At 35.2% G+C, this 21,254-nt stretch overlaps 4 protein-coding genes across 4 annotated transcripts; 1 reads left to right on the top strand and 3 right to left on the bottom strand.

The window, feature by feature from the left end:
- Positions 1 to 6: 6 nt before the first annotated feature.
- Positions 7 to 3,067, bottom strand: Hsdl2 (Hydroxysteroid dehydrogenase like 2). The gene is made up of 8 exons (XM_076375662.1): positions 2,760 to 3,067; positions 1,947 to 2,110; positions 1,665 to 1,878; positions 1,344 to 1,549; positions 1,059 to 1,256; positions 762 to 986; positions 539 to 667; positions 7 to 465 (listed from the first exon to the last, which is right to left on the bottom strand). The coding sequence occupies exons 1-8, from the start codon at positions 2,795 to 2,797 to the stop codon at positions 353 to 355; spliced, it is 1,287 nt and encodes a 428-aa protein (XP_076231777.1). The 5' UTR covers positions 2,798 to 3,067; the 3' UTR covers positions 7 to 352.
- Positions 3,068 to 3,293: 226 nt separating this feature from the next.
- Positions 3,294 to 6,383, top strand: LOC143177613 (asparagine synthetase domain-containing protein 1). Its single transcript, XM_076375661.1, has 6 exons — positions 3,294 to 3,480; positions 3,569 to 3,769; positions 3,850 to 4,770; positions 4,848 to 5,260; positions 5,327 to 5,508; positions 5,579 to 6,383. The coding sequence occupies exons 1-6, from the start codon at positions 3,421 to 3,423 to the stop codon at positions 5,584 to 5,586; spliced, it is 1,785 nt and encodes a 594-aa protein (XP_076231776.1). The 5' UTR covers positions 3,294 to 3,420; the 3' UTR covers positions 5,587 to 6,383.
- Positions 6,384 to 6,914: 531 nt separating this feature from the next.
- On the bottom strand, positions 6,915 to 8,881 carry LOC143177616 (superoxide dismutase [Cu-Zn]). The gene is made up of 5 exons (XM_076375665.1): positions 8,772 to 8,881; positions 8,366 to 8,438; positions 7,873 to 8,094; positions 7,132 to 7,385; positions 6,915 to 7,046 (listed from the first exon to the last, which is right to left on the bottom strand). The coding sequence occupies exons 2-5, from the start codon at positions 8,417 to 8,419 to the stop codon at positions 7,013 to 7,015; spliced, it is 564 nt and encodes a 187-aa protein (XP_076231780.1). The 5' UTR covers positions 8,420 to 8,438; positions 8,772 to 8,881; the 3' UTR covers positions 6,915 to 7,012.
- Positions 8,882 to 9,692: 811 nt separating this feature from the next.
- On the bottom strand, positions 9,693 to 15,473 carry LOC143177327 (dynein axonemal intermediate chain 3). The gene is made up of 13 exons (XM_076375200.1): positions 15,314 to 15,473; positions 14,998 to 15,203; positions 14,212 to 14,643; positions 13,830 to 14,150; positions 13,503 to 13,751; positions 12,751 to 12,910; positions 12,345 to 12,697; positions 11,937 to 12,255; positions 11,571 to 11,799; positions 11,164 to 11,464; positions 10,880 to 11,056; positions 10,158 to 10,502; positions 9,693 to 10,078 (listed from the first exon to the last, which is right to left on the bottom strand). The coding sequence occupies exons 1-13, from the start codon at positions 15,471 to 15,473 to the stop codon at positions 9,848 to 9,850; spliced, it is 3,483 nt and encodes a 1,160-aa protein (XP_076231315.1). The 3' UTR covers positions 9,693 to 9,847.
- Between the last annotated feature and the right edge of the window lie 5,781 nt (positions 15,474 to 21,254).

Genomic DNA, 21,254 nt, shown 5'->3' with positions numbered 1-21,254 from the left:
CTTTAGAGAAAAAATAATATAAAATTCTGAACACAAATATTTTAATATTCATTATTGAAAAGTATTAATATGGCATAGAGAATGTTGTTTAAGAGAGTACTTTCGTTTGGAGTAATAAAAAAAATTAATTCTTTTTTACAAAACTGCATCTTGTTAAATTAATTAAATATATATACAAATATTTTTAGCTGTAATAAAAGTAATAATTATACTTTTATAACTAAATTTAAGTTTTCTCGATGTTTTCTATTTAATTTTTTCTTATTTTATATCTTATAAATTACATAAAAACAATTCTCTAAATGAAAATACCCACTTAAGAAAGAAGACTTTAGTACACAATTTTCCATTCTCAAAGTTTAGATTTTAAACTATTCATTAATTTTTCTAGTTTCATTGCTTTCTGAAGATTACCTTGAATTCTCAATTTTCCCATCATAAATGCAGATGTTGGTTTTAATTTTCCTAAACATAGGTAAATATATATAGTATAAATACAGGACTAAATTTGATAATTCTACTCTATATTGTTACTTACCAGAAAACATTGCAAAAAGGTTATGAGAATCCATTGTTAATGTAGCATCTGCTGGTTGACTTGGTTCTCCTTTCCCAGCTGCTCCTTTACCATTTTTAAGATCCAAATACCATGTTCCAGTTTCTTCACCTACAATATTTGTGTTAAACAATGCAAAGTTGGAAAGAGCACCTTACAAAATATTATACTACTAAAAGCTTTGTTATTGCACAACGTTGATTACCATTAACATTAAACTGGAATATAGCTCCTGTTTTATTAACAAGTTCACTATTTAAGTTAGCTTCAATAACAGTAAATATATGAGCAATTTTTCCATTTGATTTACTAGCATTCTGTTTAGTATCAGATTTCTTTTGCATTCCAGAACTTAGTTGACCTTTACTATCTAGTAAATGTGGTAAATTCTCTTCTAGGAAGAAATCAAGCATCAAATTGTCTTTATTTGCTAAAAAGAAAAGAAAAATGTGAATATACTTAAGTTACACATGAGTAAAAATAAATAAAATACTCAGTCTACCTGGATTACATGCATAATCAGTAAAGTCAGTAATTCCTTCTTTCTGTAATATATCTTCATCAATTAAAAATTGGCCAGTAATAGATTTACTGTCCTTACAAATTAAAGCATAGACAGCATCTCCCACTATATCAGGCTTGCGACTGTAATTACTTGAGTCAGAACCAGATAACATTTCAATTGCTGCAGTATGAATAGCTTAAATAAAAATATTAAATTTCAAAGCTTAACTTCTGAAAATATTTCTATTTTAAATAAAATAATAAAGCTTTCCTTTCAAATTACCAGTTTTTGGCCAAACAGCATTAACAGCAATACCATCCTCTTTGAATTCTTCTGCCATACCAAGAGCACACATAGACATGCCATATTTAGATATTGTATAAGCAACATGGTTTTTGAACCATATTGGATTCATGTTCAAAGGTGGACTTATATTAACTATATGAGGATTTGAACTCTTCTTTAAGTAAGGCAAACAACTTTTAGACCTTAAAATAATCATAATATTACCTTAAATTATTTAGAGTAGACAAGATGGTATTATATATTTTTTAGCATAGTATATGTTAAAGTAATAAACGTAGAGTTTTTATATATACTTACACTAAAAAGGTTCCTCTAGCATTAATGTTATTCATGAGATCATATTTCTTCATTTCTGTGGCTGCAGTGCTTGTTAAAGATATTGCACTTGCATTATTGATAACAATATCAATACCACCAAACTTATTAACAGCATTTTCAACTGCAGAAACTACTTGTGCTTCATCTCTAACATCAACAACACATGGCAATGCATTTCCACCAGCTTGTTCAACTAAAACATATTAACATTGAGTTTATATTACATTCCACAAGATTTTGATTTAATGATAAGATAATTACTTTCTGCTGCTGCACTATATATAGTGCCTGGTAATTTTGGATGCGGTTCAGCAGTTTTAGCAGCAATAACAACATTTGCTCCATCTTTCGCAGCTTTCAAAGCAATACTTTTGCCAATACCCCTTGATGCACCAGTAATAAAAATAGTACGGCCAGCGAGTTTTCTGTGTTAAAAATTTGTTTCATTCTGACAAATATTATGATATATTCAATAAAATACTTTTATGCTATATAATTCTACTATTTAATGCTTTATCATATGGTAGATAAATAATTTCTTTTTCATTTTTCTATAATATATAGAAATATATTTACGTTTATTGCAATAGTAATAGTATAATTCAAATTAATGAATTACCAAAATATTTTTAAAAGGACAAATATGAATTTATCAAGTTTTCTTTAACTTTCAACAAAGAGTACATTTATTTGCAATCATGAGTAATTAATTCAAATTACTCTAAATAATACTAATAAAAATCCAATATAAGACTACTGAACTTTTTTAATTCCTTAATTTATTCAAAATTATGTTATGTAGAATTTTTTTTGTATTTCAATTTTGTACTTTTATTTTGCGCATACTCCGAAAAAATTTGACACGTAATACGAATGGCGATATATCTATTACTTTCGTTTAATTTTATGACTTTTTTTTTATGACTAGATTGTTATTTAATGGTATTAAATGCTAAATTCATCAATATAATGGTTCTTTGATTTAATATAGTATAAGACACAAAAGTTCGTTAGATTTCGAAGTAAACTCTATAACTATATAAAAATATGTTTGGTAAAATTTGTATTACTTACCCAGTATTGATCATTTTGCAAATAGATCGAACTGTCATAAATAGTGAAAACACTTATTTTAGTATTAAGAAACTTATCGACGTATGTTGGTATATTAACGCTAACCAGATACAAACGTTCCAGAGAATAGAAAGAATAATCGATCTTTGAACAAAGATATTGTGTGTGTACTTATGTGGAACAGTTCAATGTCCACTTTTCCAAATCTATTTACATAGTATCTCTACAGTGATTCTCTAACAATATGGCGAAAATTGATTGTGAAAAGACGAATGACTGGATTATTATTTTTCTAGCACATATTCATTATTTGTACATATTAACTAATTTTATTCTGTATGTATGACTTTATAATAAATGCTACATGTATTTTAATTTTCATGCAAATGAAAACACGTTTCGCGAGGAATTTATTTTTATCGATTATTCCTTAAAACATCCTTAAACTTATCTCCATCGGTGAATCGCGATTATGGTCAATGACTAAAACAGGAGGTTCAAAAAACATTTTGTATTTCTATTTAAATACATGGTTATATAATATTTGATTATGCAGAAGGACATTATAAACATTTTATAAAAAATATTGGGAGAAAAAATTTTATTTATCATTTCTATTTGAGGTTATATTTATAACCTCACTGGTTATACCGGTATAATAATGTGCGGAATATTTTGTCATGTTTCACAAAATCAGAATAGTGACCAAATTTCTCATGAGGTATTGCCGCTAAAACATAGGAGAATAAAATATATTTAGTAAGTAAATGATATAATTATATGCTTTTTAATTGATATTATTTTGTCAGTGGAACATTTGTAAGGATTTCGTACTTGCTCGTGGACCTGATAAAGTGACAGAACAATTTGAATATTTAACTGAAAATTGGTTTGGACACTTTGTTGCATCTGTGTTATGGATGCAAGGTTCAAATTTAACTTCACAGCCTGCCGTAGATTCTGCAGGTAATATTTTGCTATGGAATGGAGATGTCTTCTCTGGAAATTTGGTAAATATTACATATTATATGAAATTTTACATTTCACAGTTATAGGAATGTTATAGTATTTTTTTTTTTTTTTTTTTTAGGCTGAAGATAATGTATGCGATACAGTTGTGATATTAAAAGCTCTTCAATCAACTTTAAATATTATATCTGTATTTCAAGAAATACAAGGACCATATAGTTTTATATATTATCAAAAATCTACCAATTTGTTATACTTTGGTAGAGATAGTATTGGACGGCATAGTTTACTATTAAAATTAAATACGGATGAAAATGTTTTAACTTTAACATCTGTTGCAAGTAAACAGATAAATGGAATAGTAGAAATTCCTGCCATTGGTATTTTTGTAATGAATTTAACTAATCCAAGAATAAATCTTGCATGTTATCCATGGAGGGAACCAGATCTAAGATTCACAGATATTATTGAAGCTTTAGAAATACATTTAAGTGTAGATATTGATATTAAAGAAACTATAATAGTATCTGACTCATTCACAAGTTTACATTTACATCCTAACATTAAGGATTTGGAATATTTGGAGAATTGTCCTTATTTTGAAAATTCCTATAATACATTAGAATATTTGTTAAAAAACAGAGATATACATGAAAGAGTAGAATACTTATCACAACTTCTTCACAAAGCTATTGAAGTTAGGATAAAGAAACAACCAAAACTCTGTAAAAATTGTATTAGACTATTTCTGAATGGAAAGGATGTTACATGCGACCATGCAAAAATAGGTATATTATTTTCTGGTGGTTTAGACTCTGCCATTCTAACACTAATTGCTGACAAATATGTACCACAAAACGAAAGCATTGACCTAATCAATGTTGCATTTGAGAAATTAGTTAACATGACTAATAAACACAATGCAAATAATGAAAAACAAATTATACAAGAGCAATATGATGTTCCTGATAGGAAAACTGGAAAGCAAACGTTTTCGGAACTTTTAAAAATTTGCCCAAAGAGGAAATGGAATTTCGTAGAAGTATAGTGACACTTTTGTTAAATAAGTCTATCAAAACTCCGGATACAGAGTATTTACAAGTAACATAACTATTTCAGGTAAATGTCAGCCAAACAGAATTGCAGAAGCACCGTTCCTCGCGAATTTCTAATTTACTATATCCACTTTGTACGATACTAGACGAAAGTTTAGGATGTGCTGTGTGGTTTGCTAGTCGTGCAAGAGGCACAGTTTCAACAAGTACTAATATTTATGAATCGCCTTGTAGAGTGCTTTTATTAGGTATGGGTGCAGATGAATTATTTGGCGGATACATGAGACACAGAACAATATTGAAACATAAGGGATGGAATGCTTTGGCACAAGAATTAAGTATTGAACTAGCTAGAATTTCGGAGAGAAATTTAGGTCGTGATGACCGTATTGTATCTGACCATGGAAAGCAATCCAGACTGCCATATTTAGATGAAAGTATAGTACAATATGTTCAACAATTGAAACCATGGGAGAGGTAAATCAAGTATTAAGATAAATGACTTTTAATGACAAAGTATTAATCGTATGAAATTATTCACAGGTGCTATCCAACAGATAAAATGCCATCTGGTTTAGGAGATAAGTTACTCTTACGCTTACTAGCATATAAACTTGGTTTTCAAGCTACAGCAAATTTTCCTAAAAGAGCTTTCCAGTTTGGATCTCGAATTGCTAATAGCAAAGAAAATGCTAAAGATATTTCAAGTAGATTACAAAGCAATGGTTTGTATCATTATTATTAAATATTATTCTAAATACATAATTGTATAATGTTTTACTGTATGTATTTCAGATATTTAATATCAAATTATACTATGGTTTTAATTAAATCCTTGATTATAAATGGAAATTTTTTTAACACGTTCAATACTGATGATGTCATAAGACATCACAGGACAAAGATAAAAAAATGTTCCAGTATCAGCAATAGAATTTTCGAAAACATCCCGCATGTCTTAATTTGAAAAAATTTGAGTCAGAATTTTTTAAGTTAAAGTGGGCATTGAGGAGTCCCTCTAACATATAAGAAAATATTAGTGCCTCATGTGAATGGATTATGAAACGAATTTGGCAATTTATTTTTAAACATGCAAAGAATGCAGTTCTAGGAAATCAGAAATTAAATTTATAATGTTCTATTCATTTACTAAACTAATTAATTCCAGATTACTTCAATGATATGCCTATTTTCAGCAAGCCTGTGATATTTTGTATACGTTGCAGCTTTTATTGTATTGTGCTTGAATGCAGTACATGTTTCTGTCATATAAAAATATCTTTAATAAATCTTTTATACGAACTTTTTACAGTATGTATAAACGAAATAAAATATTTAAATAACAAATTTTATTTTATTCTCTCATGAATTTTAAAAAAAAATTTTGAAGTGCATCTTTCCGCGATCGTTCAGAACCAAATATATAAGATGGTGTCACCTTGTGACGCTCTAACGAAGTACTTTGAAGCGGCGGAAAAAACAAAGGATTCTTACCTGCGCTTCAGGTAAAGATAAAATCACAAATATCGACGATAATTCATCAGGCGGAAGTAGATGGTATCCAACAATCCCAACTCGAGCCTTATTTCCACTCGGTGCAGGATTTCTCGACCGATAATCAGATTGATGCACAGTATTCGTTCAACTATATGACTACGAAATAGGAGAAACTAGGATATGTTGATAAACGACTTCCAACCGATGATTATAATTGTGGGATAGAGCACAGGGGTTCATCGTCTGTAAATTCTTGGGCATTTTTTACGTTTCATTTATACTAAATTTTTAATTACATTAGTGTTTCCTATAAGTTGATGAACGTTGAGATTTATTTATGGTAAGAGTTTTAAGAACACATTGCGAGTTTAGAGAGTCGATCACCATGAATTAAGTAAGAATGGATGAGAAATAGAATAAATAAGTAAGAATAAATAGTAAAAGATTATTGTACAACGTATTTTTTTTACTATCACTAACGAATGGTTCTACTTTAAAAACTTAATACAGGTGTCCGCCAACTGGGACAACAATTGTAATTGCAAACAATATACATTGTTACGTCGATTCTAAATGCGCTTTGAACATTTTCACGACTTACGAATGTGTTTCACTAATCAAATTGAATATTAAAAAAGTTTGACAGAGTTTTTACTTTTATTTGCAGCATCTATCGACATTTTTTGTTACATTCGCATCGACATTTTTAAATACAGCTTATTACAACATTTTTCAATGGTGGTGGTCATGCAGGACATTCGGTTGTCTATAATTTGAGAAAAATTCATAATTAGCAATAACAATTTACAGAGACAAATATAAGTGACATATTGATAGAAAGTGGAATTTACTTTAGAATACCAATAACGCCACAAGCCCAGCGACCTCCTGAGTTCCCAGTGCTTAATGAGAGTTCATGATGACCTTGTCCTAGATCGTCTTCACCAGAATGGACAACTATCGCACGACCAATGATGTTGTTTGGTCCATGAAGAGAAATTTTAGAATCGGTGATGTCCACATTTGCCACTCCATTCTCGTCAGCGCAAATGTTACCCAGATCACCCACGTGCCTCTCTGGGCTTTTTGGTCCACCATGATTTGCCTCAAAAAGTAGAAAGAAATGTTATACAAGAGAATTCCTATATAAAAAATTTATGTTACTTCACAAACATTATATTTCGAAAAAAATAAAGTATTTCTGTTGATTTCTTTAATAATTTCGTCAAACAAGGTATGCATAAGATATGTAGCATGTATACCAGATTGCATAAATTAGGGGTTGTAGTGTCTAAAATAGAAAATTATTTATATCAAGAACTAACAAGTTGTCAAGTAGATGAGAAAAAGTTATATTTAATAACGGAGAATATGGTTGTGATCAAGTTATTTTGTAACATTTTTAAAAGAAAAATAAAGTTCATATATAGAAACAGCAATTACTTTTGAGTAACTTACTCATGGGCAATTAAACTGTCCAATGTTAGACGATATAAATTTGATATTTTGAAAATATAGAATGCTGAAATTTGTTATTTTTAGAATTTGAGTTTCAGTTAATTTCTGTGAATTGGGCTCTTTAACAACTTTACCTGATACGGATTGAAATGGGGTCCAGCTGACGTGCAACCATTCCTCAAATCTCCCTTCTCGTGTACATGAAAACCGTGTTTTCCTTTGGTAAGACCATATATTGTGCCACTAATCCTGACAGGAGCGTTAAAATGGTTTTGCACGATCATCAAATTTCCAGTTACGTTTTTCATCTCTATATTGTCAGGATCCAGACGAACGACCGCATATATCATTGTATCCTGTAACAAATATTTTGGATTTCATTTGACGCTGGATATTAAATAATTGTATTTTAATCTACACAAGAGATCGTAATATCAAAATTCTGCGAAGATCACTTTTGTTTTTTAAAACGTTCGAAGTTGATGAACAAGGTCGAATAAAACCACTTCCTCCTTTTTTTTCAACGAATAACGTATAGATAACTGTATCACTTATATCTGATTCATTTCTGGTTATTTAATTCAATGTTCGTCTATTTAGTTTCTTAATTCTTAATTCTGCACTTACCTGCGCAACGACAGTGGCCAGAACACCGAAAAGCAGTACGATTAGTCGAGTCATCGTGGATGTCCTAAAACTCCTAGAAAGTAAATGGAAACTACTGTAAAATGATACAGCAACAGAAACAGTTGTTCTAGGTTTTATGCTCTCCTTGTATACTGGTATAAAATATAAAAACGAAGTTAATGCTATTGAGAAATTGTTTTTTTTTCTCGGATATCGTGCGCTGAACTGAATGTTTATATAGAATTCTGTTACGTAAATGAGCTCGTTAAGTTTACGTACAACATAGACGTAAGATTTATTGTAAAGTTTACTATCAACTTTGAATGATTAAATAAAGTGCATGGTGAGCAAAGGCCTTACAACAGCCTTGATATGACTGACGCGTAGAAAGTGAAAGGAAACCTACCGTGAACAGATACGTATATGAAATTAGGAGCACTAGCTAACTGACTGAACATGGAAGCAAAGTGTTCTCCTTATATCAGGTATACGGTCACCATCCAGAGTCTGCACTCTTCTCCCACTGCGCTGGTTCCTCCGAAATGGTTGCAGAACAACTATGTACATACATACTTCGTGTACAGTTGTCACTATTGACGCATAAATGTGTCATTTATCAGTCATTTGACTCCTGATGAAGATAGCTATAATGCTGGCAGAATGTTGAGTTAATTCTTTGAAAAACTCAAGGCTCACATTCGAAAGTTTTAACACTGACAATTTATGATGCTGGACTGCGAAAATCTGAACTCATTATTTCATGAACGATCATCATTAATAGTTAAATTGTCTACTGAGAGAGGTTCCAATAATAGCAGATTATATTAATGTTAATAAGAAAACGAAAAAGATTCGAATATAGGAAGGTACATGCGATGTACGTTGTTGAGTCTACATGCTCAGAGATTAAATAATCATCTCTTGTGGCTAAAACGCGAGAATTGTAATTTTTAACGATTGAAAAACGTTGTCTCAATGTGTCCCCGAAATTGAAGAATACATACTCTGCGTATACAAGGAACCGAAGGCAGTCATAATTACGGTTAAAGTTATTTTCTTTTAGCTGCATCAGTTTGCTTTATAACGAAAACCAGATACTAAATTTGCAAAGCTCTGGTTGTCAATTCACTTATAAACGAGAATCACCTGATTATGAGTCACGTATGCAAAGACGTTTTGACGTATGTATATAACTGGAAGTTCGAGATAATTTGCTCCGATTAAATAATTGTCCTACTTTAGTTTAGTGTATATGTTTAACGAAACAGAACTGAAGAACTTTTCACTGAATAAGAATTTAAGATTGTATCAAAAAGAGTATTACAGTTTTTCAAAATTGGTTTTATTATTTTAGGGAGCATTAAGTAATGTCATTTTTATTTTTGCAATACAATTACATAATTCGTTTCATTCCTAGTCAAGCAGCACACAAAACATTAGGTACTCTGCCTGCTGATTAATTATTTGCATATATAAACTTGTTTACTTCAACGTTCTCTTAGTTGCAACAGCATGCTTTAATTTACTTTTCCTCCTGTTATTTTTGTGCAGTTGATAATCCATTGAAACCCGTCTCGATTTTCCTTCTGTGAGGACCTTCCGCCAATCGAACGAATACACAAATGGATTTTTTTGCAAATAGTCCAACACTTCCGCCTGTGTCTGCAGGAAGTTGTAAAGAATCTCTTCTTCTGGGTCCACTTCTGTTACATCCTTCCAATAAATCAATAAAATCAGTAGACTAAATCGTTTTCAGGGAAGATAATAGATACAGAAACGTTAAAAGACCAACCCCCACTTCCTGTTGAAGTATAGAGTCTGCTAGCTTATCAGTAATTTGGGTTTTTCTGGGAGTAAGCAGCATAGGTGATGATAGAGAAAGTTGTTTGCTTTCTTCCTGATGTTCAGGAAAGAACATAGCGACCGTATGCTCGAAAATGTCTTCCTGCATCGCCAAAGTTTGCCGCAGCTTCTCTTTCTTCCTCTTCGCTTCCTGTCGCATTTTCAATATTGGTTCGCGCTGCTTCTCAAGGTCTTCCTTTCGTAATCCTTTCTTTTCTAGAATCACCTGCTGCATGCGTTTCAGTTCCATTGCTTTCCATTTTTCGCGTGCCGCTTCGATTAACTCCCATGGTTTCTGTTATCAAAAGACGTACAGTTTGTAATTGTGATTCATGTGGCTCTAGCTCGAAGACCTCAGGGATGTCTCGATATTTTCGTTATATTCCCTCAACTGAGTATGTTACTCATTTCCCAGCAACCATTACTACCGAAGGACAAATGGGAACTGATTGGTCCCTCATCCCGAAAGAAATAAAAAATAATCGAAGGGGCAGGAAATGCCGATTCTAAATTGATTTTTTTACAGCAATACAGCAGAAAAATTGATTTTGTTAATAAGAATCGGCATCTCAACCTTCAGAACTCAGCCATAAGATTTTTCAGTTTGTTTTAGTACAATTTTAGGTCCCTAAGACTAACACACTTTATTATTAACTGATCAAGAACAAGTACCGCGCTTTTAGAAAGTTCTGTGACAGGTAATTCTTTCTCCGCTGTTCTGGCTTGGGTTATTTGCTGTGCTTCTATAGGTCTCCTCTCTGCTAATTGCTTTATCAGCCTATCCTTTGCTTCGACAATCTCGTAATTCGCCTCTGTCCACGTTTTCTGCCACTTCCTACAGTTATTTACCTGAAATGTATGTATATGTACTGTGAATACAGTAAGTTCTGGGAAAAAGCGAAATTCAGAATTTATGTTTCAGTCTACAGATCATAAAAGGTATAAAAATGGTTTACCCTTTCATTTTGATGTTGCAGAAAATCATTCATCCATTGAATATTAGTCTTATCAAATTTCACGAAGGCAGTCGGTGACAGAAATAGCCTGATGATACCATTGAAGTCACAAAATCCAATGCACGGGTTTTTTAAATATAACTCGTGCGTATAAATTCCCGTGATAATGCGTCCCGAGAGACTCTGAATGACGCACGGCTCTCCACTCTTGACCACGAAATCCCAAATCTCGACACTGCCATCTATTCGTGCTAATATCAGAATTGTAGAACGAAAGACACCCCAGGAACAAGCGCTATATCTACATTTAACAAATATTTCACGTATTTAACAAATCGAATGATCGTATACAGGTGTACTTATATAATTTCCATAAAGGTGTGAATTACGAGCAGTGCCATTCGTACCCAATTTTCGATTTCTTCCATATCAGTGGTAATCCAAGATCGTCCCTCCAAATAGCAAATATCTTCCCACCTACTGTAGCGACGATGTTTTTATAAAATTTGGTTCTAACTGCATGGGTTACTGGGCCATCGTGCACTTTGTTACTCCAGCACCATTGACATGTTTCGCTGTTGACAGTCACGTCGGTGGTGAACTCATATCCTTCCCAAGTGATGCAACCAAAGTCCCCTAGAGGTAGAATTCAAAAGAAGTTCAAACAGATTGCTTAAATACAAGTTAGTTAAAAACCATTTGGTCCTGTACATGCAATTATATCAGTAAGTATATCAGCTCCAGGAATTTGTATATTTTAAATGAATATATACCTTCAACAGTACCGATAAGTATCTTGGGTGTCATCACGTAATCCGATTTCTTCACGACATTTTTATAATATCTCCTAACAGTAATGTCAGTTGCAGGCGGCAAATTGTCTGCAGGTACTTTCTCGAATTGTGGACTATATATAGTGAGCGTGGTAACCACCTGTCGTCGACTTTCATTAGGATGCTGAATGATTAATAAGTAATGCGGTCTGAAAATGCGATCCAGATATTTGTATTGGGAGCTGCCCCTCAACGCTTCCGGTAGATTCAGGTGGACCTTCCTCTTTGCGATACGACGACTCTCCTTTTCAAACTTTTGCTATCTTACAATAAATAATTAAATCAATAATTAAAATAACACAAGGGATTCTATCAGAAACGATATTTGATGAAAGAATCAGCATTTACCAGCTTTAAGTCCCAGAAAGCAATGGTACCATCCTCGCTGGCAGTTACGAATTGTAAACTTAAATTTTCAACAGCGGTATCCTCTGGCAAGCTTTCTAATCTGCCGTTTTCATCGAGCTTGTCATAGGGCGAAATCCATGATATTTTCGTTATTGTTGCTTTCTGACTGAACTTTAACGAGGACATTGCTGTGGGCTTAACAAGGGACGAATCGACCACTTCTAGCAACCAAGTAATGAGGCTTCTTATTATTCTTCTGTATCTCACTTGAGCAGGAGTGCTGACGATGACTGCTTCTATTTTCTCGATTTTCCCGGGTATGTGCCATATCACCACCTGCAATTTCAAGAAATCTACGTTTCGTGGTGTTGCCCAAATATGGACTACCTGTTCATTAGGTTATCACTTAACTGGCCATTAGCACAGCCTCCAACGATTAAGTTTCCATTAAGGGGATTCACTGCTATGGCAGTCACTTCCCGTGGACATTCGAGGACCAGTTTTGGCGTTAGACTGTCGTTGAATGACCATAGGAGAACATAGTTGTTATTTTGAGTTTTCATCACCTATTTTGTGAGAAGACAAGATGAAGAGATTTTTCTTGAGAAAATATAATAAAATTTAGTTGCTGCTGTTGCTACTGTTTATTGGATTTATTTTGGTATTTTATTTTTTTTCTTAATTTGACATCTAGCGAGATGAGTTCAAGTTAAATAATTGGATAACCGTGATACATTACTGACCTCAGGGACGTTATATCATTACGTAAAAATTATGCGATTAAAGACTGCGTTGTAATATAAACTTATTTATACTCTCTATCTCCTTTCTTAGAAGTCACTAACTAAATTCTGAACCATCAGATGATGAAGTTTTAATGAATTTAGCTTCTGGCTAAACATTATTTCCTGTACATCTTGAATTAATTAAATAGTATGATTTTATGATTACAGAAAACCATAATATATCTTAATTAAAGTTGAAAGGAGATCCATTTTCGTTTGTTTTCTCCTTCATACTCTCTCGAGAAGTATACATATAGGTAGTAGTTTTCCAAAAAAACAAAAATGATAGAAGTAGCTTCAAATAACTACTTGAATATTAAATTGAAAACAACACAATTATATAATGAAAAGTATTGCTATTTATCATATTTACATCCTCGCGTGACTTAGGTCCCACAAGACGCTGACTCTTCGAATATCGCGTATAGGCTGCAAACATGACCCCAGTCCACAACGGATGCCAAGAAAGGTCGTTGATAACTTTATCGACAACGTACTGACCTTCATGGAAACTCAGATGTTCCTTATAACCAGCTGGTACCGACCATTGGGTATCCCTTATATCCTTCACTAACTTCTCATAATCATTTCTGTAGATATCCCAAGTAGCGTTCACCGTCAGCTACAAATGTTCATATTTACGTTTACGCCCCTGAAATCATAAAATGAATAACAGCCGACTGGAAAGCATAAAGCTGACTTCGTCGCAAATTTCATCAGTGAAGAGATGAAGAAAACTCTTCAGTGACTCGAGCTGGTCTTCGGTGAAAGCAGAGATATCAGGGGTCTGATACTCATACAGGTACTGCGTCCAACAATTCATGGGAATCGAAAGAACTGTTTGACTTTTGGTTTCTTGAATAGCCGGTGTCACCTGTATCATCTTGTACATTAACTGTCGAGAAACATTTTCGAAAGTTTGACGATAAGGGAGTAGCTCGATGTATCCATCCCTTTGGTCGTCAACTTTTCTGTCTTCCACTTTCACTGGTGCATTTAAAACGTCTGCTGTAGACACAAACTAAAATAGCTAATTAATATCAATGAAAATGAATCGCATTTTACAGTTCTCGATCTTATACCTCGATCTCTAAGAGAGGTCTTGTGTTCTCGACTATGGTTGCTCGGACCTCCACACTACTTCCCAAATCTTTCCATTCTCCAAGCGGTTTGTAGACAGCGGTACGCACGCGATTTTCGTGTTCCTCTCTCTGTCTTTGGATAAGTTCCACAACGGCATCGCGACCCTCTTCTGTCAAGCAAATATAAAATTGACCTTTTTCGGTCAACGAAGGAACGTAGCCAATTAGCATTCTTGTGTTGGGGAATTTGCGTATTTCGTCCTTTATTGGTAAAAAGTCGCTACTGTCTTCGTGGAGATCGATGTTATCTTCGATAATTTCCTTTCGCACATAAACCCAAGGATATTCGGTGCTGACATTCTCTCCTATCACGCAGCCGATGACTTTTTGCGTTAAAGGTGACAGGTGTATCCTTGCTATTCCTGAAACACCCTGGAAATTATAAATGTGTGTTAGATAAGTTGAGAATTGATTAATGTAAAAAGATTCATTTGAATTCATTTTAACTTATTTATGATGCGAATGGCACTATGAAGCTATTTAAATATTGCATTCGAAGTTCAAAAATGCGTGCTATGTGTTTAAATAACGCGCGTTGGAAATCAGCATTTATGCTGCGCGATTTGGATATCACGTATTCAAACTATGACCTTGTGACGAAAAAAGTTTTGAACAGAAATTTATCGGTATTGAGCGTACACAAATGATAGTGATAAAAATTTTGAAAACAGTTTGTTTTCCGTGTACATTTATGTATGTAAAGATTATGTATTACGATTTATTTACCATTGAAACCGAGTATCGAACTTGTTTACGTGGATCTGGTGTGATATCCGTTGAGCTAAGTTTTAAGATATCTTCCTTCGATGGACCGGAAGAAGCATACGAATCGAGTTGAAAAATGGTTCTTCGTCGATCAGTTGGTGTCTCAAACTCGATATGTATCGTTTTCTGTGCTTCTTTCTCCCAATCTATCGTTTCCGTAGAAAGGGCTACAAAAATGATTAAGAAATAAGATACATAGGATACGAATATATTAAATATAGAGTAATCACGAAACGGATGATGATACTTAATATTTTGTGATAAGGTTATAACTAACATTGTTCTCCCAGGTCCCAATCTTCGTATCTCGGTACATGTTCATAATCTTCAATATCAGATACATCATCTTCGTAATTAGGATTCTCAATTAAATCCGTTATTACATCATTCTCCATTTGTTCTTGCCCTTCATTTTGATTCTTCCATTCATCAGACATTGTGTCTTAATTAATTTCGATATCAATTAAATTCAACTTGTATTGTAATATTTATGAATATAGTTCCAAGTGATTGAACTGAAACTCTTCCATTACATTTGAATTTATCTGAATGTAACGTAACATTCAAATTCAAATAGATCGAAATTCAAATGTCTAGACATTTACTACAGACGAGTATACAGGATATACTGGACAAACAATGCTTTCTTCTGTTTCATATTTTTGAAGCTCTAAAGACCGATTATCATTTTTGTGTCATGTTCAATGTTAGTAAATGTGCGTGAAATGAGATTGTAGCGGAATGAGAGGTAAGAAATAAAATTATAATATCAACGCGAAATATAGGGAGTTATGTCGTGATATATTAATAACAGATCGATAAAGCATATGCGGGAAATCAAATAGATGACCAACTTTACATAAAACATAAAATTTCTACATTTAAATGATTAAAACTTTTAAATTAGATAAAATTACTTAATAAATTATTTACAGCCTTATATGAACCTCGTTCAAGAAATACTTATATTTATAAATATTATCTTATATTTATTGACAGTTCGCAGCCATTAGCTCGGATAAAACCGATTGCCCGGGTCTCACCACGTGGAGGTTGCTGCAAGTGGAGACCCACAGAGAGATAGATGGAATCAAAGTTCCATCGATCTCCCTTTACAAAAATCTTAAACTAACAAGTCAAAGACATGAATGGAAGCCAAGTTCCATGCATGCCTTTAACTTGGACCTTAAAATAGGGAATTGTCGAGTTATCATTAGGAAGGATTTGATTAAATTAGACTCTACAGCTAATGCAACCATGAAATAGACGAGCGATAGTGCGAGCACTACCACCTTGAAGGCCGGTAGGTCGGAGAGGCGTACGGCACTACACGATTCAGTCAATTGTCCATTGCTCCCTGCTGCCACATAGGAGCTACCGAAGTAGACCTAATTCCGACAGGCTGGTAAAGAGAATGTGCAAAAGGCGGAAACGTGTAGTTTCCACAGTCGAGTGTGTCTTTCCACACACCCTACTGTGTCCGTGGCGTCACTCCTAGTACAGACCCCCAAGAGGAGAACACGCTCCACCGACCGACGATTCCACGGTTGGTCACATGCTTCTACCAAGAGAAGCAGCGGTGACTTCCTCACCAAAGATGAGGAACAAGTTTCAAAAAAAGAAGTTAAGAAATGACAACTCGACAATTGTACAGTGATTTTACGCTAGAGAGGCAAAGACATGGATGGAAGTCAAGTTCCATCCACGCCTTTCCCTTGGATCTCAAAGTAGAGAAGCGCCAAGTAATCATAGAGTAGAGATTGGGAATATTTAGAATCTACCGCGTACGGCAACCATGAAATAGACAATCGGTGGTGCGAGTTCTTCCACCTTGAAGACGGGTACTAGGAGAAGGCGACTGGCACCTCACAGCGCAATCAGTTGCCTGATTGAACTGTGGGGTTTCCACCTGCAAGTGTGTCATACCACACACCATTCGGTGCCCACATCGTCTCTCGCTAGTACAAACCCCCAAGGGAAGAAGAGCAAGCTTCATCGACCGCCGATTCCACAGTTGGTCGTTTGCTTCTACTAAGAGAAGCAGATGACCTCCTCACAGAAGGTGAGGAGCAAATGATCGGGCAAAAAAAGCTAAGAAGTGACTACTCGGCAGTGTTACAAAGATTTTACAATAATCTTAAACGTAGGGTCTTAAAAATAATTTCAGCGCATTAGGCTTATATACTAAAAGTGGTGAATCCCTCGGCGGATGCGCCGTCTTCGTTCTTCAATCTTCAAGTAAGAAGTAAAGAGAAAACCAGCGAAGGAAGAGTATGAAGAGTAATATGTCAATGGTTGGGGGAGCCTCCCCAAGAATACCCCAACGATGGCACAGCCATTGGCACCGGACAGAACCGGCCCGGGTCTCACCACGAGGAGGTTGCTGTGCTGGAGACCCATATAGTAATCACAGAAATGAGAAAGGATTGACAGAACAATCCGTACTCCGAATTGAGACAGAACACATTTAGACAGAAAACAGAATGGAACAACGTTGATTGAATTTTTCTTCGATGTTCACCTAAACCCTGAAATGTTAAAAATTAAAAATACAAATGAAATCCCTCGGGGGGTACGATGTCTTCGTTCGATGAATGATTTTCGTGTGAATGAAATAGGAATGATAATTATGACCAGCGATGAAATTGACAAGAGAGTAGAGAGACATGCAGCAAAGAGAGAAGAGACGAATAATAAAAGCATATCACTGATCGCTGAAACACGAGAGGAGCCACCCTTACCTAACTACCCTTATATCTAACACAAGATACACAGCCATTAGCACGGACAGAGCCGCCCCAGGTCTCACCACGAGGAGGTTGCTGTGCTGGAGACCCATAGGGAGATAGATGAAATCAAAGTTCCATCGATCTCCCTTTACAAAAATCTTAAACTAACAAGCCAAAGGCATGAATGGAAGTCAAGTTCCATCCACACCTTCAGCTTGGGCGTTATAGTAGAGATGTGCCAAGTAATCACTGAGTGGAGATTGGGAATGTTTAGAATCTACCGCGTAAAGCAACCATGAAATAGACAATCGGTGGTGCGAGTCCTTCCACCTTGAAGACGGGTACTAGGAGAAGGCGACTGGCACCTCACAGCGCAATCAGTTGCCTGATTGAACTGTGGGGTTTCCACCTGCAAGTGTGTCATACCACACACCATTCGGTGTCCACATCGTCTCTCGCTAGTACAAACCCCCAAGGGAAGAAGAACAAGCTCCATCGACCGCCGATTCCACAGTTGGACATTTGCTTCTACTAAGAGAAGCAGATGACCTCCTCACAGAAGGTGAGGAGGAAGTAACCGAGCAAAGAGAGTTAAGAAGTGACAACTTGGCAGTGTTACAATGACTTTACAATGGAAACTTAGAACTAGGGTCTTAAAAATATTCTAAGCGATTGCGTCTTATATACTAGAAGCGGTGAATCCCTCGGCGGATGCGACGTCTTCATTCACACGAACAATAAAGAGTAAAGACAGAACTTTACGAACCATAAGTGCTGAATCCCTCGGCGGATGAGATGTCTTCAGTAGGCTTAACGATACGATCTTAAGTTAAAATCTTAAAGTCTATGGTTTGAACTAGTAAACCAAAGACATGGATGGAAATCAAATTCCATCCATATCTTTAGCTTGGACCTTAAAGTAGAGAAGTGCCAAGTAATCATTGAGAAAAGATAGGGAATAGTTAAAGTCTACCGCGTAAGGCAACCATGAAATAGACAATCGGTGGTGCGAGTCCTTCCACCTTGAAGACGGGTACTAGGAGAAGGCGACTGGCACCTCACAGCGCAATCAGTTGCCTGATTGAACTGTGGGGTTTCCACCTGCAAGTGTGTCATACCACACACCATTCGGTGTCCACATCGTCTCTCGCTAGTACAAACCCCCAAGGGAAGAAGAACAAGTTCCATCGACCGCCGATTCCACGGCTGCTAGTTGCTCCTATTAAGAGAAGCAGAGATCACCTCCTCACAGAAGGTGAGGAGCAAATGATCGAGCAAAGATGACTAAGATGTGACTACTCGGCAGTGTTACAAACATTTTACAATAATCTTAAACGTAGGGTCTTAAAAATATTTTCAGCGCATTAGGCTTATATACTAAATGTGGTGAATCCCTCGGCGGATGAGACGTCTTCGTTCTTCAATCTTCAAGTTGAGGATAAAGAGAACCAGCGATGAAAGGAAAGAATATGAAGTGAAATATATTAAAGATTGGAGCAGTCGCCCCAAGAACAGAAGCTCAACGAGAGATAAAGGTAAATATATGAACAGATGGGGAAGCCTCCCTAGGAAGAAGAGAAAAACCATGGATCTGAAAAGAATCTTAAAAGTAGGATCTTAAACCGATTTTTAGAATTAGTAACTTGTGAGTTGGAAGTAATAAATCCCTCGGCGGATGTAAAGTCTTCGTTCTTCAATCTTCAAGTTAGGAGTCAAGAGAGAACCAGTGAAGGAAGAGTATGAACAGTAATATATCCATGATTGGGGGAGCCTCCCCAAGAATACCCCAACGATGGCACAGCCATTGGCACCGGACAGAACCGGCCCGGGTCTCACCACGAGGAGGTTGCTGTGCTGGAGACCCATATAGTAACCACAGAAATGAAGAAAGGATTGACAGAACAATCCAAACCCTGAATCAAGAGAGGACATTTTTCAAAAGAGAACAGAACTAAACAAGGTTCGCATTTCTGTTTAGAAATATTAATTGTAATTACCTACTTTTAATATTTTCATTCGATGTTTACCGAAAACGTGTAAAGTGAGAAATTAGAATCAGCTATGAAATGTGAGGAGATTTCTACAAAATATAGCGCATCGACAGAACGATCCACAGCGTTCGAAAAATTTGAGAAATTCTGTAGCAACATATTACAGCAAAAGAAAACAAATATATGTTTGACCTGTTACCTGTTTCAAAACTTTCATTTAATGGTTACGTAAACTTTGTAAAACTAAAAATTGGAAAATGTTAATGTCATCCCTCGGGCGATACAATATCAAATCAAAGACAAGAATAGAAAATAAACGTAAAAATTTTAAATATTAATTAAATTGATCTTCTTCTGATATCTTCAGTTGATTAATAAAGAGCACAAGAAAGCACAAAAAAGCACAAAAAAGCACAAAAAAGCACAAAAAAGCACAAAAAAGCACAAAAAAGCACAAAAGGGCGCACAAGGGTGCACAAGGGCGCACAAAAGGGCGTACAAAAGGGCGTACAAGAGTGTACAAGAGTGTACAATGGTGTACAATGGTGTACAATGGTGTACAATGGTGTACAATGGTGTACAATGGTGTACAATGGTGTACAATGGTGTACAATGGTGTACAATGGTGTACAATGGTGTACAATGGTGTACAATGGTGTACAATGGTGTACAATGGTGTACAAGGGTGTACAAGGGTGCAAATAGCACAAAAGCGCGTAAAAAGCACAAAAAGGGGCGGTATATGCAACATAGGACCAACAGAAAACAAAAAATCTTAAATTTGTGCAAAAACTCACCGGTCAGTCAAGATGACCACTGGTCATCGGCCAGCTGACCACTGGTCAGGGATGTCCAGGGGTCCAGGGTGGTCCGAGGTCCAGGGCCCAGGAGTCCCCCGAGGTCCCCAGGGAGGTCCTCACCCGCCGGAGGACCCACGACGAGTGAGACACTCGTGCTCCTGCAGCAGTATTTATACTGTCTCGAGGAAGGTGAGAAACCAATCAGAGAAGTTCTTCGGTTGGTTAGAATTTCGAAACTGATCTAACGAAGAATATTTTGCGAAAAATTGATATTTTCTATAAAATAACCATATCAGCAACAATTTCTGGGACACATATTGTTAATAACAATCACACACATTGTACACTTGCTCAAATTATTAATATTTGTAATTGTTAGTGAAGAAATGTGGAAATTATTAACTTTTCATACATTATTTTTCGTTCCATTAATCTTGCAATTCTTGAAAATTTCATAATATTTCTTTAACTAACAATTATAAATGTTAATAACTTGCATCAGTCACTATTTGCGATTATCATTAACTATATATATATAGTGCAAATTGGTGTTGCGATTTATTTAATGAGAAATATTAATTTTTCGGAAATGTTTTTCGTTTGATTAGTCCCGCGATAGTCAATATGTAATTAGTTCCCGTTCTTCTGGTCACTCGTGCTGGACTCTAGCGGGCGCAGATCATCCTGGCGACCCTTTA

Source organism: Calliopsis andreniformis, chromosome 3, assembly GCF_051401765.1.
Source record: "Calliopsis andreniformis isolate RMS-2024a chromosome 3, iyCalAndr_principal, whole genome shotgun sequence".
NCBI lineage: Eukaryota > Metazoa > Arthropoda > Insecta > Hymenoptera > Andrenidae > Calliopsis > Calliopsis andreniformis.
The sequence above is the reverse complement of the archived record's forward strand: the minus strand, read 5'-3'. Positions and strand labels throughout refer to the sequence as shown.

What these genes read in the sequence shown, in the direction of transcription:
- Hsdl2 (XM_076375662.1), bottom strand. Translation starts at nt 2,797, where the DNA reads ATGACAGTTCGATCTATTTGCAAAATGATCAATACTGG. An exon ending in GCTAGAGGAACCTTTTTAGT is followed by an intron (nt 1,550 to 1,664) that starts GTAAGTATATAT and finishes GATTATTTTAAG; the next exon opens with GTCTAAAAGTTGTTTGCCTT. An exon ending in TGATTATGCATGTAATCCAG is followed by an intron (nt 987 to 1,058) that starts GTAGACTGAGTA and finishes TTTTCTTTTTAG; the next exon opens with CAAATAAAGACAATTTGATG.
- LOC143177616 (XM_076375665.1), bottom strand. Translation starts at nt 8,419, where the DNA reads ATGACTCGACTAATCGTACTGCTTTTCGGTGTTCTGGCCACTGTCGTT. An exon ending in TGGCCACTGTCGTTGCGCAG is followed by an intron (nt 8,095 to 8,365) that starts GTAAGTGCAGAA and finishes TATTTGTTACAG; the next exon opens with GATACAATGATATATGCGGT. An exon ending in GGCGTTATTGGTATTCTAAA is followed by an intron (nt 7,047 to 7,131) that starts GTAAATTCCACT and finishes CTCAAATTATAG; the next exon opens with ACAACCGAATGTCCTGCATG.
- LOC143177327 (XM_076375200.1), bottom strand. Translation starts at nt 15,473, where the DNA reads ATGTCTGATGAATGGAAGAATCAAAATGAAGGGCAAGAACAAATGGAG. An exon ending in TTGGGACCTGGGAGAACAAT is followed by an intron (nt 15,204 to 15,313) that starts GTTAGTTATAAC and finishes TCATTTTTGTAG; the next exon opens with CCCTTTCTACGGAAACGATA. An exon ending in TGGAAGAAATCGAAAATTGG is followed by an intron (nt 11,465 to 11,570) that starts GTACGAATGGCA and finishes TGTTAAATGTAG; the next exon opens with ATATAGCGCTTGTTCCTGGG.
- LOC143177613 (XM_076375661.1), top strand. Translation starts at nt 3,421, where the DNA reads ATGTGCGGAATATTTTGTCATGTTTCACAAAATCAGAATAGTGACCAA. An exon ending in GTGACCAAATTTCTCATGAG is followed by an intron (nt 3,481 to 3,568) that starts GTATTGCCGCTA and finishes TTATTTTGTCAG; the next exon opens with TGGAACATTTGTAAGGATTT. An exon ending in GGAAATGGAATTTCGTAGAA is followed by an intron (nt 4,771 to 4,847) that starts GTATAGTGACAC and finishes TAACTATTTCAG; the next exon opens with GTAAATGTCAGCCAAACAGA.